The sequence below is a fragment of the Hippocampus bargibanti genome, linkage group LG08 (assembly GCF_051943395.1).
Source record: "Hippocampus bargibanti isolate YZ-2025 linkage group LG08, ASM5194339v1, whole genome shotgun sequence".
Lineage (NCBI taxonomy): Eukaryota > Metazoa > Chordata > Actinopteri > Syngnathiformes > Syngnathidae > Hippocampus > Hippocampus bargibanti.
Window position 1 is genome coordinate 240,167 of NC_142741.1, and position 19,484 is coordinate 259,650.

A 19,484-nucleotide genomic window follows, 5' to 3' on the forward strand; every position below is an offset into this window, starting at 1 on the left:
GTAGTCTGCCTGCGGAGTAAGCAGCAGTCATTTCCAAAAGACCTTTTTTTCTTTGGTGGAAGTGTAAATGATTATCGAAAGAAATATTTGTCGTCAAACGCCTGTTTTTGTGTCAATAAATTAACCCCAAGCAGAAAATGAAGATGAGAACAGAATAAAAAGTGCTAGCAATAGCTTACTGACGGGGCGGCAGATTTGTTTGGCTAATGCTAATGTTAGCATTTGATCACAATCACAACCAGAAAGCCTTTAATAGTCCCGAAATGCGCCCTCGCTTTGCAATATAGCCATCTAGCTAGCTGACTAGATTAGCTACGGACCGAGCAACTAGCTAGATTAGCTATCTAGCAAGCCAGCTAAATTAGCTTTCTCGATAACTAGCTAGATGAGCTATCTAGCTAGCTAGCCAGATTGGCTATCTAGATGGATTAGCTATCTATCTAGCTAGTTAGATTGGCTATTTATTTAGCGAACTCCATTAATTATCTATACTTACGACGTTGGAGTTGTCCCCATGCACATTGGTCCACGTCCGCGTCCACGCACGGCCTCCGTGCACGCCATTACCATCGATCGGAAGTCACGGGATCTTTTTCTTTTCAGTCTTCTTTGAAGAAACCAGAAAGTGTGATCTGTGGCTGCACGCTGGACAGCAACGTTATGAAATACGATGATGAAAACTACAATATGAGCGGAATCAATTGCTTCGTCAACTCATTTGCGATCAATAAAACCTATTTTTAACGACGACTTTTTGTTGACATTATTCAACCGCTCAAGATAGACGCACTTAACGGACCAACTCGCCCAGAAAACAATTCCACTCCAAGTGTCCAAAAAGCAAATGGAGACAAATGTCATTCTTCTTTTTCGTGCAACTTCTGGTCAATTTGGTGTCCGCGCAGCGAGCGAGTGTGTCGTGTCGTGTCGTGTCGTGTCGTGTCGATTGCGCAACTTGCAAATGCCACACTCCCTTTTCCTCATGTATCCTCGCGCTCTACTGTCATTCCACTCATCGCGAAAAGCTACAATTACTCGCATAATTCGGCATCGTTTCAACCCTCCATTTTTTAACCCGTGCGAGACACTCTCGAGCATCAACATTGTCCAACTTGCACGTACACGATAAACATCGAGGCTTAAAAACTATGTTGACTCGTGCATAAATAATGGCATCCGAATTATAGACTGAATAGATAAGTGCCGCTTTAAATGTGCAGCGGAAAAATGAGTGCTAATTTGCCAGCCGGCCAGGCAGGCCCGAAGATTACCAAGACCTCGAGTGCACAATGTCATCAGCGTAATGACGAGTAAACATTTATGCTAATAATCGGCATTTTTCTCCCCATCTGCTATAAAGAGGCCGAATAAAGCAGCGGATTTTCCAGTCATATTCGGAGCTCTGGAGCGCAACATGCAGCGACGACGATCCCTACGCGCCCATTTTATTGTATTTTTTTTTTGTTTTTCTTCTTATAGGATTCGAGCGTTTTTTGTGGGGGGGAGGAGGAGGAGCTGTTTGCTTCTTCACTCCAAAGTGAAAGGTGGGTCACTTCATCCATTTTCATGTCACGCATTGTGAGCCGCTGCTGCATTTTCAAGCTTCTCGTCGCCCGAGACAATTTGCCGCAGCGCCTTTGCGTCCACCTGCAAGCAATTTGCGCAAACTCACACACTGCAACGTTGAAGGAAGGCAGCCAAAGCCGCGCAAGCCAGAGCCTGCAGAGCCTGCAGAGCCTGCAGAGAGAGAGAGAGAGAGAGAAACAAACCGCGTGGACGCGCGTGAGCACCGCCAAAATAAAATAAAATAAAATAAGCATATATACAGATACAGTCTTAAAAAATGATAGATAGAGCGAGGCGTGATTACACAAGAAGAAACGAAGACTACTACAATACAATACATATCGATTTATACAGTACTATATATTTATTTATTGGTACTGATAGGCGTCATCATATTGATGAAACTGTTTGATTTCAATACATTTTTTCTTCGTGTAATTTATAAGTGATCTATACGGAGGTAGCGCATATATACAAACATATACGGTATTGATCTTTTTTGTGTACATTGTTGGGGGGGGGGGGATTATGATGTACGTCCTCAATTATTTGATATATATAAAAAGATGCAATAATGATGTAGAATTATCACCTGATGAAAATATGCACTAAAATGTTTAATTAGCATATGTAGTTGTAGCGGAGAAGTGTAAACGATGCAATGACTTGTTCAAATTGATCGCTCGAGATTTATAAATCGATGTGCAAAAATAATGATTGTTTTATTTGACTTGACTTGTCCGTTATGGATTCGCGTTAGATATTCAAACGTATGCTATTTTCGACTTAACGCGTGTGTAACTCGCATTAAAGTGGATCTATTCGGCTTGGTTAATCATTGATTGTATAATTTTAAGGGTGTTTGTGTCTCAAAATAACTTGGTCGTGATTATGAATGATTCTGCTCGGTGCTAACTGCTAGCTAGCTCGCTTCCGTGTTCTATTCGACGAACAAAAATGATATTTTGCTTTGTAAATCATCAATTCTATAATCTTAAGGGTAGTTGGGTTGCTTGCGTTTCAAAATAGATAGAAATGACTTGCACATTTAGCCAAATGAGAGGTCATATATCATCATGATTATGAATGATTCTGCTTGTTGCTAATTGCTAGCTTACAGTACTTAATGTACGACTCGACAAATATTGGGCGACAAAAAAAGATATTTTCAATCGTGGAGCCTCAAAATCGAGTTTTTTTTTTTTTTTTTTTGGGGGGGGGGGTTCTTCCTGATGGCCTTTGCTATAGTTCTTGTCTCTTATTCATTAAAGCTGCATGTTTCATTGATGTTATTTCTTTTGCCATATTTACTTGAAGAAAGGCTGAACAGTAAAAACGGAAGCTGTATGAATCCAGAACTATGGTGGGGGAAAAAAAACCAGTAAGAGCCCAGCCTGCCACTTTACTGCAAAGACAGTCACACAAAATGGCTGCGAGACAAACATCATCGGAAATCCTCTTTTAGGGCTGTTTCCCCCCCCCCCCGCGCGTGTGTGTTTGTGTGCAGAAAGTGTCATCGTGAACACGATGCTTAGTGTCGCCTTCTATAAATCAGTGCAAGACACACACACACAGTTTTTCACATAATTTAAATCTTTTTTACTGCTTTGTGAAAATGTGCACATATGTACATAGAGGCAATAAATTAAAGAGATCGATACAAAACTAGATTTTTTTGTTCTTCCTATGGGATGGCTAAAACACACGTAGACGAATACAGCAAGCCGAAAAGCCTCTTCACAGCCAGTATAGAGCACAAAACCATTTTTAAACGCATCTACAAAATGGAGTGACGAATAAAATGCATGCTTGTCCCGTGAATAATAATAAAAAAAAGCTTTTGCTCGCGTTAGTGCAGCGTTAACAACACATTGTTGTCTGACATTTAAAAACACAAGTGAACACGAGACCGGCCTCAATATTGACAATAATTTAACGTAAATAATAACAAAACAAAAAAACACACACACACATAAGCGACGTTTTGAGTTTGCACAAAAAAAGGTTTTGAATGCGTGTATCAAATATTATCGATATCATTTGGTTCGAGAAAGACTTGTCGCGAACGACGTCATCAGCAACAAGTAAACAAGTAAACAAGTAAACAATGACATCCCTCAATCGGTGTTTTTCTTTCTTTGTTTGTTTCAATAACAAAGAGCAGCCAGCAGAGAACGGAGGTGGGGAAAAGCTCTTGGGAAACATTTTAGCTCATACGTGGAGCTCGTCCCTCGTGTTTAAAGTTTCTCGGTGTCTTCCGGTTCCGGAACGGGGTGGGGGGTCAAGGGGTCGAGGGGGTCAAACGCCCACAGTCCAAGCGCGGTGACGCGCAGAAAAAAAAAGCGAGCGCCCCGAGTGAGTTCACATGAGCTGGGAGGACTGTTGCATAGAATCCTGGTGAGTACCGGAGTACCACGACGCGTAGGCCGGGACGTAAGAGCCCGCGGCGGCCCCCGCCGACATCTTCGCCCCGGTCGGAGCGTTCCAAGGCGGCGGCGGCGGCGCCGGCGGCCCCCCCGCGGCCAAGGCGGCCTGAGTGTCCATCGGGCCGCCGCCTTGCTTCAGCAGTTTCTTGAATTTGGATCTTTTATTTTGAAACCAGATTTTCACCTGCGCGTGCATGGAAAAACAAAAACAAACAAAAGAAAAGAAAAGAAAAGAAAACAAGCAGCGTGACAAAATGGACGTCTGAACATTTTTACCGACGGACATCTTCACACAGGGATAACAAGTCAACAAAGTCATATGTCAAAGTCATTCAAATTAAATGAAAACAAAAGTCATTTAATAATAATAATAATAATTTGCTAATTTAGCTTAGCATGCATATTGATGAGAATGTGCAACATGTTGGTGGAAAATGATGTCATTGAAAGACACGTGTAATAATAATAATTATTATTTATCAGCACATTTCAAAGCTACCAATGACACTTGACAAAAATATGAATTTAATAATAATTATAACAATAATAATAATACATTTTATTGAAAAGCACCTTTCAAGGCTCTCAAGGACACTTTACAATGACAAAACAGGGACTTCAATAAAATTATAAATAAGAACAAGAGATACAAAAACTATGTGAATGTGAATGCTGGAAAGGTAAATGAAAAAAATATTGAAGAAGCTGCAAGAATATGGAATTTTGTTGAAAAATGAAATATTCGTGAAACATGGAAGGATGTTGAAGGATAATGAATTATCCAGAATGACATCCAATAATATGGAAATATATTCAGAATCAGAAAGCCTTTAATGGTCCCATAATGGGGACATTTGCTAATTTAGCTTAGCGTGCATCTTGATGAGAATGTGCAACACGTTGGTGAAAAATGATGTCTTTGAAAGACATGTCATAATCAATTAAATGGAATAATATGGTCTTATTCTGGTGAAAAAAATTAGCAATACGCGAGTGACAAATATCGATTTTTACTGTGGGTATTGCACAATATTTAATGTCATTATCAGGGCGGAGTGAAGAAGCAATGAGAAAGATGCTAATGATGAGGTGTCCTTTTTAATGAACAGGGAAATAGGGGAAAACGGAATTGTGTGAACTCGGGGAATATGTTGAAGTGGAGAAGAAATATGGAAGGGAAATGCATGTCAAAAAGCGAGGAGAGTAACGTCAACACGGCGTGCAATAACAACATATATACAATAGGGTATATGGATGCAAAATACGTGGCGAGAGTACAGTATGGGGTGAAGTTGCTTACTTGCGTCTGCGTGAGGCCCAGAGAGGCCGCCAGCTCGGCTCTCTCCGGCAAAGCCAAATATTGCGTCTGTTGGAATCTCCGATTTAGAGCTTGAAGTTGTAAACTGGAATAGATGGTCCTCGGTTTACGAATTTTTTTCCCTTTGCCGTTGAAGCGCACCTCTCCTCCCCCTTGCGCCGCGGCGTTCTTGGCGCTTTCTGGCGCTGCGACGAAAAACATCCATCCACATCGTCAGAACCAACGCACGTGCGCGGCCGGCACGTCATTAGCGGTCATTCCAAACGTCGGTCAGCGTGCGACGCCGTCGACGAAGCCGGAGAGGAAAGATCGTCTCGCTTACTTACCCGCGTCCTCTAACCGCGTCAGAGGCAGAGCCGAGCCGTTGCGGTACGTTTGGACCGAGCCGAGGTACGAGCCGTCGCAGTGGCTTCCCACAGAATTGACGTAGGGGTAGGCCAAGCTTCGGGGGAAGTTCGGGGCCGGGCCGTAGCCGTCGTGCTGTCCGCGCCCCGCGGAATGTAAACAGTAGTGTCCGTGGGACGCGGACGCGGAGGACGGAGACATTTGCGGAGCGCCGGGCCCGAATTCCACGAAAAGGTTTTTTCCCGAGGCGGGACCGTTGACGCTTTCCGCCATGGCGGTCATTGTCATCTCTTCCGGTGGCTTCCGTCCTCCTCCTCCTCCCGCTTTTGTTGTTTGACTCCAGGCCGGCGGGGCTCCCAATTTAAGTCCGAGCGCTTTTTTCCACTTCCATTCATAAGAAAATGCAGTTTGTTGCCGTCAAAAGTCTTCGCCGCGATGCCGCGGGCCGAGATAAACTCCCCCAAAGATTTGAATCCGCCACTCGTGAATATTCATGCTGGCCGGCCGCCGATTGGTCCGCCGATTCCGAGAGGCGAGCCGATTGGTCGGCTGCTTCCGAGCCACCTGAGCGAGGAAGACGAGGCGCACAAGCTCAGGGCTTCCAATCGTCTTTATCGGCGCGATGAGCGAGTTCGCGTAAGGATTATTGTTATTTGGGCAGAAACGCGATTAAAAACACATCAGTGTAAGGAAATCTTAAAACCGCTTTAGCCGCGATAACCCGATATGACGTCAATGTGAAGCGGAATAAAAAATGATAACATCTTTTTTTTACTTTCATAACTTTGCTGCTGTGAAATGTAAATTTCTCCACTGCGAGACTAATAAAGGCAAATCCAATATATCTAATCCAATCCAATCACGTGATGCTTTTCAGCGTCGGTCAAATGACACTCGTTTAGTCGAATGACCGCACTTCGCTTTATTAATATGATACAAAGACACGATGTGACTTCGTAATAAACACGAAGAAAATGTCCCGATCATAATAAAATTAATCAACGTCCAAGCTCGGTGAAGCTACTGAGCGCTTTTGATGAACGTCATTGTAATTAATGCTCCCAACGTGTCGTATTAGCGTAACGCAGAGTTCCATTTTCATAAGTAGGCCGCTAATTAGTCGCGCATTTAGCACTTGCACATGCTCGGGGGTCTCGCTTACACTTGGACAAGCGTAAAGCTCAAACAATCTGAGTTTCATTTATCTACGCATTTACATACAGAACTATGAGCATTCACGTGTATTATTTTTTTATGCAACCTGACATGCAATTTTAATCCGGGTACTTTATAACGCCATCGTCTGGATATTTGTGGGGGTGGGGTGGCGTTGCGGCCAGCCTTCCTTCCACAACATGAGCGATTATGCTTGAAAATCAGATGCAATGAAATTGGACGACTGGATAAAATACAGACGGATAAGAAAATCCATTTGTTGGCCGAGTAAAAATGAAGCAAGAACTTACTGAGGAGCTGAGAAGAAGCTGGAGGTCAAAGCACACTTGCAGTCTGGGAAGAGTTGAGGGGGTAAAAGTATCCGGGGGGAGCGGTTTTTCATTCCGGCTTTGTGGCGGAAGCTGCTCGGAGTTGATGGAGCCTCGACCTCGACGTCGGCCTCGGCCCGGCGCCTCCGTCCCGTGCACCCGAATGACTCCCCGAAGCCATTTCAATCCCCCTCGTTGCCACAATGACACTTTGAAATCAAGAAGCGAGCAAGTTGGTTGCCGTACCAGCCGCTCCAGCGCGAACGTGCACAGAGTGCTGCCTGAACTTGGAAGATTCTCTGAAATATAAGCAAAATTGGCGCCCTTGCTGCCCACCCCCTCTCCCCAAAATAGGCCAATTTGAAGTGATTTCTCTGGGATTATTACTTTAGGTGGTTAGAGGGGGGTGTATGCTTCAAGACTTGCTCTATCAACAATGATAATGACGCTACAAGCGATAATTATCATCTTCCAGAACACAGGAAAGATTTTTATGGGCACTTGGTGAGTGCAACTGATAACTGTCATTATTTTTTTTCCCCACGATGACAGGATCCACAAACCAGAGCCGCTCGCTCGCTCGCTGGTTGGCACAACAGATTGCGGAGAAGTTGTGAAATAAAACAAAAATGGTGACACTAATGATATAATGAAGACTCCCCTCCCCCCGAACCCACCGACCCCCCACAAGAAAGGACATTTAGTCTTCAGTGCAGTAATGCAAGTGATTAATAATGACTAATATTGTTTAGTGTGTACATTGATTAAAAAGATGCAACGCCATCATAACACCTAATATGTGTTCAACAGATTATACAAAGTGTCAGGTGTATTCAGCACTTCATTCATTAACTATATCATCAATGAATGTTGTTTTTTTGTCCTTTCAGCGGTATAGTAGAGTCCAAAATTGCACTCTGCATATGCAAGTTATTTGGGTTGAACAATTTAGAAAAAAATCTATTTTTTACTACGTGGGCAGTGAAGTCTTTCAGTTTCCAAAACAAAAAAAAACAATCAAACACAAGCAGTAAATTAATCTATATTACAATGAATACAAATCATTTTTTCTAGGCACGAAATCAGACGAAAAAGACTCCCAATTGAAAACAAAATAGATTCTACTACATTGTACGTCAATTTGAATGTGATCAATGACCCTGCCGTCACGTCCACATCATCAAATTGGACAGCAGATCTCTCGGAGGCCTCCAAACAGACCACCAAATGGAAGGAAAAAAAGGGTTTTTTTTAGCACCCGCAGTTCTTCACCTGAAGGCAGAGAAGGAAGAGAGGTGGCGCTACAGAGACAGAGAAGCATGACCTAGGTAGCTCTTAGTTTTTGAGACATAGCACTGTGCTAGCTAGTTAGAAATTATCTAACCAGCTAGATGATCAGATTATTATCTGGTTAGCTAGCTAGCAAGAAAGAGAGAGACACAGAGAGTTAGTTAGGAAGTATCTAACGGCTAACCAGGCAGCTAACCAACCAGATTATTATCCGGTTAGCTAGCTAGCTAGCTGGCAAGAAAGAGAGAGCTAGTTAGAAATTATCCAACCAGCTAACCAGTTAGATAACCAGATTATTATATAGCTAGCTAGCGAGAAAGAGAGAGAGGGAAAGAGAAAAACACGATGGAGCTATCTTTTAGCTTTTCAGCCATAGCGCCGTGCTAGCTAGTTAGAAAGCCGGACGATTATATGGTTAGCGACCTGGCTAGTGCGAAAGAGAGTGAGAAGCGTGACCACATTAGCTTTTAGTTTTTGAGCCATAGCGCTGTGCTGTGCTAGCTAGTTAGAAAGACAGATTGTGAGATGGTTAGCTAGCTAGCTAGCTAGTTAGTGAGAAAGAGAGAGAGGAGGGGGAGTGTGGTTGTCAAAGGGGCCAAGATGTCACAGACTTGATTTGAATGCACCGACAGAGGCCTGCGCCCGCCCCCCCCCCCTCCCTCCCCTGGCCCGCTTTGCCCCGCTTTGCCCCGCTTTGCCCTCAAACACCTCGACTCCAAAGCCACATTTGAGCAGCCGCTAAACAGCACGCTGACCACAGCGCCTCAAAGGCCACGCGGCTCCCTGCCAACTCGGTGATTAATTACAGTGAGCTTTCGCCCCCTCCCCATTCAAAACGGACCGTTGGTTATTTTATCAGCCAATTGAATTGCACGCTTGGGATTTAAGCACGAGTTCCATTGATCGGCTAACGCCTTGGCTTCATTTTCCGAGTGGCTTCAACAAATTGGAATTGCCTTTGATGATGCTGATTTTGTGTGTGTGTGTGTGTGTGTGTCTCTCTTTGCTCGTCATTTCAGGCGCCAGTGAGCTAAAGTAGATGCGACGCAATTAACTGGATTCAGCTTCTATTTTCATGTTCAATGTGGCAGCAAAATGTCCGTCCAATGGATCTGCTTTGTTTCATTTGACACTTAACTCATTCGCTGCCAGACGTGCAAATATGCAACGGCAAGCTTTCTGTCATTGTCACCCCACGAGCCACAGAAGATTGACTTTTAGCACTACATCAAATTTCAATTCAGCATAAGATATCTTAGACTCTCTTCTTTCATCAGAGAAAAAAAGTTCATTCCTAAATAATATAGGTCTGGAGTTATATGAGCTTGAAATGAGGGCGGATGTCCAAAATACAATACAATACTGATTCATATATCGGGCTTTAACAACAGCTGAAGCTGGAACAAAGCGCTGACATGGAAAACAGGGAAATTGCCGCCCCTTTGTGGAAAAGAAAAAATAAACAATTGCCAGAGGGATGGCCGGCGCTTTATCGGCACCCGAGCATGAAAAAAACAACCCCCCCCCAAAAAAAAAATTTGGAAATGGCGCTCTACGTCATATTTTCAACTCCCGAATACATGAACGTGCGAATAGCAGTAATTGAGTTAAGTGTCAAATACGTCGGTGTCAGCTCTCGGTCGTATAAGAGCGGTCCATCGATGAAAACGTCAACTAAAATTTTGCTGAAACCAGAGCGAATGGGGCAATCGGGGCCAGTCATAGAACATAAACAGTCAGGACAAAATATGTCATCAGATTAGCCTCGGGGAATCGTCCTCCGCTCCCGCCAAGCGACCTATCAAAGCAGAGGTCTGGCACTGCCACCTCTGGACATTCATATTGGGCCAGAGCTACCAGCAAAATTTCAGTTCGCTGACGAAGCGTTTCGGATGAGGAGCGAAACGCCTTGAAAGAAGTACAGATGACGGCTGAAGAAAGCTTTTCACCAAGTGTCAAATGAAACAAAACGCTGGGAAAAATGGGACGCGGCTGGAGAGAAGATCATTGCACGATGGAGAAAACAAGTTAATGGCCGAACAAGGCGACATTCTTTCAGGTGACGGCTTTTTTGGGGGGGTTGGGGGGAGGGGGTGTGTGTGAAAAAAAAAAAAAAAAAAAAACCACGACATGCTTCCTCTCATTGAATTAGCTGGCCACAAATGAAACCACATGCAAATGTGTCCGTAGAGGGCCCGGCCGGCCTGCTTGACATTCAGCTGCCACCGCAAGGCCTTTGGTCTGCGAGCCCCCCCCCCCCCCTCCCTTTTTTTTCACTTGTTGTTCCGAGTTAAGTCTCCAACAAAGACGGGAAGGAGGTCAGCACTCAGCCGACACCTGAATGCGCCTCTCCTTTAGCTGCTCCCCTTCATCCCCTCACTCTGTGCCTGTCATTAGGCCTAATGACGGAAAATTGTCATGTTGATACAAGTCTTGCCCCCCCCCTCTCGTCTTTGTATAAGTAGAAGCTCCATTTGAAACAAAGTTCTTTGTGACTAAAAGGCAGCGACGTCGCATTTGTACTCGGCCAGCATTGGGGGGGGGGGGGGAAGAGGCCATCCGCGCTCTTTCCATAGTCAGTCTAATTATTCATACTGTGACCTTAATGATACGCTGTGTTCATTGTGCATCTCATCCACGCGCCGGGCCCTCAGCGCAGTCCCGTGTCAGGGAATATGAAAAACCCACAGAATGAAAGCATTTTGGCTGATGGGAAAAAAAAGTGGGGGTTTGGGCTATGGCGGGGGGGAGCCGCAGAAAAGCCGCACTTGCTACAAAGGTGGCTCAATTATAGGAGTAATTGGGATAATTTTCTCTCCGTTCATTTCTTTATGCGGAAGGTAAAAAAAAAAAAAAAAACGCAGATGCTGAAAAGGAAATTACTCAGACAATGTGTAATCGCTTGAAATGGTCACAACAGAAAAAAAAAAAGATGACTGCAAGAAAAAGTGAGGGTGGGGGGGCGCTTAAATGCACCCTCAGAGGCTCACGCACACAAACAAATAGCTCGTGAATGGATTTGAGCAAAAATGGGTTCAATGGGACGCAGAAGGGGAAAAAAGCAGGATAAAAGTACATATGCAGCTGCCTCCAAATGGCATTCCTTTTGAACATTTTCCGCAAGCCCCCCCTCTCCTCTGCTATCATTTTGTTGTTCTGTGACAGGAAAAGGATAATTAGCCTCTCTCTCCCAGCCAGGAGGACCGACGTGTCCTTTGCTCGCCCGACAGAAAGAAAGAAAGAACGAAAGAAAGCTTGAAGAATCATTTGGAACCTTTTGTCCCCCCCCCCCCCCCCCTTCATGTCAAAGCGTGCGTTTTGTTCTGAGCTGGCCCTTCAAACCATCTTCGTCCATCCATAGACGTTTACGTGCAAATGGAGGCCCGTCTATAGATCTCGAAATTCCAATTCTCGTTGGCTGCGGTCAGACGGAGAGAGCCCCCACGCTCGTAAAACAAACATTTCAATGAACATGACATCATCGCAGCTCTTTATATGATAGCAATTCACAAATATACAGCCTATTTTCCGGTGTATAAGGCGCACTGGACGACAAGGCGCACCTTCAATGAATGAAAATAGCGTTGTAAGTATACGTAATATATAAACAGACACCGGGTGTTCTGCCCCCATAACTGATGCAAGTTATCGCATCTCACGTTAGACAATTCAGTGGAAGAAACCCTAGACTCTCTTCTTTCTAAGAGTGAATTCCCAAGTTGTATGGGTGTGGAGTTATCTGCGCTTGAAATGGGGGCAGCTGTACAAAATACAACGCATACATATTGATTTCTCTAATGCTTTCAGCAAAAAGCGCTAACGTGGACAAAAGGCAAACGCCGCCCCCCCGTGGGAGGGAACCAACATCGCCGGAGGTCTGACTGGCACTTTATCGGCACCCCGTGCAAGAAAAAACAAACCGGAACCAATGCGGGAACGGCGCTCCCCGTCACGCTTTTCGATTCCCGAATACATTTGGGAATGAGGCAATTTCCGGCAGGAATGTCCGGAAAGTTCCCAAAGGCCGGGAAGCGCCGCTCTATCGTGCCCCCACGATAAACACTAAAGAAGCTTTTCCCAAACTCGGCGGCTGATATTAGCGAGCCGGGAGACAGCGGCGGACATTGCGTGAAAAGTGGAGAACGGCGTCTGGGAAAAGTGCGGCTGTCTCAATAGAGCCATCCAGACACACAGACAGACAGACAGACAGACAGACAGACAGACAGACAGACAGACAGACAGACAGACAGACAGACAGACAGACAGACAGACAGACTCGACCGGCCGGCCAGGCTGTCAATGGCAGACAGCCCCTTAATGACAGACTAAGATAATGACAGGCCCCGGCTGGAATCAGCAGGAAGAGGAAGATCAATCTGCTGCCAGAGAGGGAGGGATGCAAGGGCGGGCGGGCGGGCGAGGGGGCACAAAACCACGGGCTCTTTCATTTCCATTTTCTCCCCCCCACCCCACCGAGATGCATACGTCTTCCTCTGCAGCTGCCTCGCGCGGTGGCGGCCCAGCCTTCCTTCCTAGCTTGCTTGCTTGCGTTAAGCACGCGGCGGATCAATAGCAATTACAAGTCCCTCACAGCCTGACGCATCGCAGCGGCGCAGTTGACATTTCACTCGGCATCGATCCCCCCACACCCCCCCCTCCAATATTTCAGCCTCCGCAGTCAGGAGTCGCTCGCGAATGGGGAATTGAAAAGCAACAGAAAGGGGGGGGGGGGGGGTCGCCGAGGTAACCGGCTCCGAAGGTAAACAGCCCGTCAAGCGTCGCTCCTTTTCAATTTGCGGCCTTTCCTGCCAGTCGACGCTCGGAGAGGAAGACGAACGAGGTGAAAAGGAAGTCACACACACACCTGGCTAAATCAAGCACATACGCACTTCAACTGTTGCGGCCAAACGTCAAAACAAAACAAAACGCAAACAAATTGGGGAATGGCGCCAGTTAAAAAGTGTGAATGCCGACCGAAATAAAATCTAAATCCAGTTCATCATATTCAAGTGGCAAAGATGGGCGAGCAAAAAGCCGCGAGTTTGCCCAGGAGGAGGGGTGGCTTTGGGGGGCATCTATCTGCACAGTAGCACCGTCACCTTCTAGCAATAAACTCAGCAAAGAAGGGCCTGGCAACTTGCATCAGTATGCAAAGCGGAAACGGAGCTCGTACTTTGTAATCCGCTCAAATAAGGCCTACCGATGCCGCTAATCGCAAAAGGAGGAGTTGACCTCCCCGGATTCACAAGGGCAATTTCACACCGCCCGGTGTGAGGGAAGTGACGCGTTGGACTACTGCTCCGAATGCCGTCATTGAAGTCGCGTGGGAGCCCCCCCCCCCACCCCCAAAGTTGTTCAACACAGGCAAGCACGTGCACAACAGATGCCAATTGTAGCAAAGAAGAAATGTTCAAGGCGCCATGGCTGTCATCACAGTCTGAGATCAGTAAAACTGCAGGATTACAAACACAAAAAAAAGTCTTCATCAAGATGTGATCAGCAATACGAGCATTTTAATACGGGCCCGGAGGGGGTCCGGAGGGGGTCCGGAGGGGGTTTGCCCTTCTTGCCTGACATGCAGCGTCGCCATCTGTTTGGCCAAGGCATTTGCTATTGCTGGGAGGAAACACCTGCGCACGGCAACACACGTCGATCCGCTTCATCGTCTTTGGCCAGATTGCCCATTTTGCCACTTGGAGCTGCGGATATTGTTTGCGTGCGACTCTGAGGAGTCCGAATGAAGGCAAAGTTTGCGGGGAGAAAAACCGCTGCTGTTCATGGGCTGACGGCTCGATATTTGCTTCAAACAAACAAATATATAATAATGCATTTCATTTCTAAGCGCCTATATCATAACATTAGTAACAAAAAAAAAAATAGCTAGCTAGCTAGCTAGATAAATAAATATATGATAGATACTTGTTAGTGAGTGAGATAGGTGATGGATAGATGATAGCTAGTTAGATAGATATAGAATTAAAATGTGATTCTGACTGGTACACGAGTTGCTCCAACAAGTAATTTGGAGCCCCTTCCAGATGATCAAGCTTCTTAACACCTCATGGAAGGAAATTAATTTTCTTTGTGTAATGTCGTTTATTTGGCCCGCCGCAGGTCCCCGATTGAAGTTCATCAAAATAAAACTCACGGAAATCACAAATCTGCAACAATATGATTGTGATTTAGGACTATTTGCCTTCTTCAATATATAACGAGAGCGATTTATTAGTGGATGTTTTGACTCACTCATATCGAGACAAAAAAGAAGGAAAAAAGATGACGTGTGGTAAGCAAACGTCCAAAGTGAAGAAAAGACACGCTGATACTCTGGTGAGTCTTTTACCAAGCCAGACTCAACCTGAAAAGGAATTTGAGGCCTCCGAAGATCAGCTGAGAGGCTATCAAGAGCATTTTTATTTTGCCCCCCAAGCGACCAAAGTATTTGGGCTCGCACTCCACTCGTACGCAAAGCCGTGAGAAACTTTGCCTGATCAAATTGGCCCCAGAGCTCAAGTGTGGCCAGCAGCTGGAGTGGAAAAGTCAGCTCTGGCGGCGGCCATAATCAGCGAGGAGGATGTGGCAAAAGAAACCCTCGGGGAGGATGGCGGGTGGGCGAGGGAGGGGCTTTGGCGGAGAGGGAGAAGGACCGAGGGGGGCGAGCTCTGTGATCTTACAGACCCAATCAAGTAGAGACCGGGCCTCATGCAGTGGTAACGGCACACCGCATCTTGGACACAGAGCAGGTCTCTCCCTAAGCGACTGCTTAACCCCTCCTTGGCCCCCCTTGCCCTCATCGCCGCGCACTAATCAGCCTTGCAGACAGCAGCTGCGGGGAGCCCGGCCGCGAACGCGGACCAGAGAGGGAGGCGCTTCAACACAGCGACAGAGGGCGACAACGGTGGAGCTGAGTTTAGCGCTCTCAAGCACGGCGGACATGTCCCAAATGAAACATCTTACGTCATCAAGTCCACTTGTTGGAAAAGACCCCCCAGCCCCTCCATTCCTCGTGCAAACAGCGTCTTCATAACCTTTGTTCACGCAACGGGGTCATGAGCTAAATAGTGTCACGACTCTGCGCAAGGGACTTTACTAGATGTGATGGCCGTTCATTTTGAAGGACACAAATGACACGATTAAAAACAAAAACAAAAACAAAGGGTGACTTGATTTTGAATTTGGATCTGATTAAATGTCTTGGGGGGTGCACACTTAACTGTTGTGTTCCTTTACTTTGGCGACGCTTACGTAAGTTGGGGCCGCTTGAGGTTAATAATAAATCAGTGGGAGTTAAATAAAGCCCCGTGGCGCACAATTTGGGTGTATGTATAGAGAAGACTGCCCCCCCCCCCCCCCCCCTCACAAGACTTCCTGTGGCTAAGGGAGGCCAGGCTCACTAAATCAGGTCTTAATCAGTGCTGCGCACTCACAGACACGATGGAGGGATGTTGCGGGACTCTGTCTGATTACAACAACACGCCGAAAGGAAAAGAAGAAGAAGAAGAAGAAACGGTTTCATTCCGATTCATATTAGCTACACAAGTGCCATTATTTGGCTGTCAATGATACTTTGTTGCATGGTGAGAAAAAGAAGGTTGAGTTTCTTATCTGATCTTATTCGGCAGAAGTGACGAATGAAAACGCGCCACGGCCGCGTCAACATCACATCCCATCAAGAAGATCATCAGCCGAGATTTCACGTTGCCCAAGCTGAGAGGTGAACAAGCCAGTCTTTTGCCGGCCAATCGCCGGCCCGGGCAGGCCTCTCACCCTCAGGGGTTAACCTCTCACAGGCTGCCAAGCAAAATACTTTGCAATTATAGAGACAGTCAAAGGCCACATGCAATTTTCAGCCCTATTTACACAGTTAGGCGACCCCCCCCCCCCACACACACACACACGTTTCTCTTCTACCCTAACCAAGCACGCCAAGCAAAGGTAGACGTGAGACGGTAGAAACAGACACGAGCCTCCTCAAAATCTGTCATCTAAGCGTAGATCTCAACAACAACAACAACAACAACTCACAGTCATGTAGTTGTACACTGTGGCTAACTGCAGCCACTTTATTAATGGTATATTTACAGTCAGTCAGTCAGTCAGTCAGTCAGTGGTGTCAATCAAATCGAGTTGTAGTTTGCCACGGGACAAAACTGCAATGGTTTCTCCTATTTAAACCAATATGTATGTATTGCATTGTATTTTGGACAGCCGCCCTCATTTCAAACTCAGATAACTCCAGGCACATAATTTAGGAATATACTCTTTTTTTTTTTGTTTTCTAATGAAAGAAGAGAGTCGAAGGTTTCTTACCCTGCATTGAATGTTTGTAAGTAGGGAAGTGTGTCCAAACTTGTAGCAACAGCAAATTTGGGAAGAAACTTGCTGTAAAATTCTAGGCGGGACTCATTTGTATGGTCAGTATGAAAAGGGTTAATTAAGCCTTTGTCGCATATTATCTGGGGAACGAAAGCACCTGCTGCCTGACATTAGCCAGACGCAAATCTTGATTTTAATGTTGAAGAGATCATCATTTTTACAAATGTTTTCATACGTTTTCTTTTTCAACCGGCAGTCCAGTTGAGTGCATTTTCCATTTCAAAGACACACACACACACGCTAGGCTAGGCTAGGCTAGGCAGTGCAGAGGTGCTCTCAGGGGACCATCGATTCGGGGGGCCCCTTGCAGCCTCTAACCCGCACAGCTGTTTTCCAGGTCCGGAGCCTCTCCGGGGCTCGAGGGAACGGGCAGCCCGGGGGCCAACCACATCAAGCAAGAAGGCCCCGGGGTCAGACACGAGCGTGACCCCCACCGCATCACGGCAACAGAGCCGGGACAGGAGTGGGAACAGGGAGACCTGCTGCGGCACTACAATCAATACGCCACCACTGCTTTTCATTTGGGAGAACCGTCATCGCTGGACAGCTCAGAGGCGATTTTATACGCGTTTCCAGATTTGTCTTCATGTGGGTCGGCTTTACTGAGCGGTTCTGGACATCGCAAACACACTGTCTGCATTACTGGTGTAGCTTTCAAGAAAAATACAAAATCATAGACACACAAACATTTATTTACAGGCGATTTTTGGATGCTGTCAGAAGAGAAGAAAGAAATCACTCTTACTTTAGGGGCTTGGTGTATTTTGGTTTTGTTTTTTTGTTTCTTCTGTTGGTTCGCCCTCTGGCCGCATGATATTTTTGTCATGAAAGAGAATTCCCGTCAAACTAAGATGATTCCACCAGCAAAGAGTGACAACTGGATGAAGTCCTCACAAGTTGCCATTTGTTATTGTACGAGGCCACCCGTCCCCGTCCCCGTCCCCGTCCCATGGGGTCTTTTACAGAAAGCGAGCCCGCAGATGCTTTCAGATCCCACTTTGGACAAAAAAGGGAAAACGTCAGCAGGGCGAGTCAGCCAGCGCACCATCGCAGTCGCCATCTCCAACCCGAGCGGATTACGCAGAGGTTTCCTGTCTCCTCTGACCCGATAGCATCAGACTGGCTTCTCGTCGCGCTCGCGGCCTCAGATAGCGCCAATTACACCCTAATGGGACGCATTTTAATTGGAAAGCACGTGGAGCGAATCACACGGCACGGCTCATTTAAGAGATTAATCCAGAGGCAGGTCCCGACAGTAGAGTAATATTTGGCCAGTTAGTAGGACAAGGAGACCGTTGTTGTCATGCTTAAAACACAAAGCCAAGTCACTTGTGAGTGTCCGAATAAAGCCAGATGTCTTTCGAAAATATTAAAGTGACCGATCCTGCTCACTTAGTGTCGTCCACTCAATTCAAGACTATAATACTTCCACAATACAGCCGTGAGAGTGGCTGCCTGCCTTTACAGCAGGCGAGTCCTGTATTTTCTTTTTCTACTTGTTCCTTTCGTCACTCCGCTGCTGTTAAATGTAAATGTATGCACTGCAATCTCAATCTCAATCCAATCCAACTTTTAGCTCGATGACACCATCGTAGAGACCGTTAGCTAGCATCGAACAAGAAGAAAAACAAAATCACTACACAACACCCCCATTTTAAAATCTGAACTGACCAAACGACTCAAATGCCAGTCAAGAGATGTGAAATAAGCCTCTTCATTTGTCACCGTGGCATCCGTGACTTTACAACCAACCTTAGCTTATGTCTGAGCATCAAACGTTTTGTGAAAAGAGCGAAAAGGGCCTCCGGGTCGGCGCCCCGTTAGCCACGGGGAATGCGGCTATCGAAATAGCACAAAAGAAGAGGGAACGCCATGGCAGAAGCGTCGCCAAAGGGGAAACCGGGCGGGCGGGCGCCGATGCTCCCGATGAAGGCGGGCCGGGCTATCATATTCAGCGGATCTGTCAGGACAACCGGGCTGCGGTCCAAAATCTCGACTGAGGTCTGCCAGAGGCGCCACGGGGCCAAAATACCACAGGTGAAACCAAATATTCCAGTCTCGCTCCCATTCACGCCATATGAAGTATCGCCGGCGGCATCAGAGACGTCGCTCGCGTGATTAAACGCGCTGGAACGTGATTGACAGTCGACGTCAGCGGTTTTTTGGGTTTGGTTTGTGAACGCGAGCGAGTGAAACTGGGAATTTCACATTCAAATAGACCTTCCGCATCAAATTTGCGACATGATACACCACCTGTATCCAAGTCAAGGCTCGGGGGCCAAATCTGGCCCGCTCCATGATTTTATTCGGTCCGGTGAAGCTAATCAAACTTGTCAAATTCTATGATGCTCGCTAAAGTCCAAAGTAAAATTTCAAATTGTCCCATGTAAACCACAATAAGTCATCATTTTTCAACTTCACATGTGAAAATTAGTTATTCGTTAACTCGTTGCCATTCCGGAATTTATTTGGGAATAGGGAAGCATGACGCGGAGGGCCATTTCCAAATTTGTTCGGGTTTTGGATGTACTTGCGGGGGCTGCCGATAAAGCGCCGGGCAGACCTCTGGCAAATGTTTTTCCCCTTCCAGGAGTGGGCAGGATTTGCCTTTTGTCCACGTAAGTGCTTTATTACAGCTTCATCGGCTGTTAAGGCCTGACTAAGTTTTCTTACGTTGAA

At 46.2% G+C, this 19,484-nt stretch overlaps 1 protein-coding gene across 1 annotated transcript; it reads right to left on the reverse strand.

Moving 5' to 3' along the window:
* Positions 1–3,158: 3,158 nt before the first annotated feature.
* On the reverse strand, positions 3,159–7,659 carry dlx1a (distal-less homeobox 1a). Its single transcript, XM_089001950.1, has 4 exons — positions 7,122–7,659; positions 5,637–6,219; positions 5,293–5,495; positions 3,159–4,176 (listed from the first exon to the last, which is right to left on the reverse strand). The coding sequence occupies exons 2-4, from the start codon at positions 5,941–5,943 to the stop codon at positions 3,928–3,930; spliced, it is 759 nt and encodes a 252-aa protein (XP_088858076.1). The 5' UTR covers positions 5,944–6,219; positions 7,122–7,659; the 3' UTR covers positions 3,159–3,927.
* Positions 7,660–19,484: the final 11,825 nt, after the last annotated feature.

Bases quoted from the DNA above. Each gene is read 5' to 3' on its own strand.
- dlx1a (XM_089001950.1), bottom strand. From the start codon at position 5,943: ATGACAATGACCGCCATGGCGGAAAGCGTCAACGGTCCCGCCTCGGGA. The intron at 5,496-5,636 runs GTAAGTAAGCGA...TTTTCGTCGCAG, and splicing joins GACGCGGTTAGAGGACGCGG to CGCCAGAAAGCGCCAAGAAC. The intron at 4,177-5,292 runs GTAAGCAACTTC...ATGCACGCGCAG, and splicing joins TGGGCCTCACGCAGACGCAA to GTGAAAATCTGGTTTCAAAA.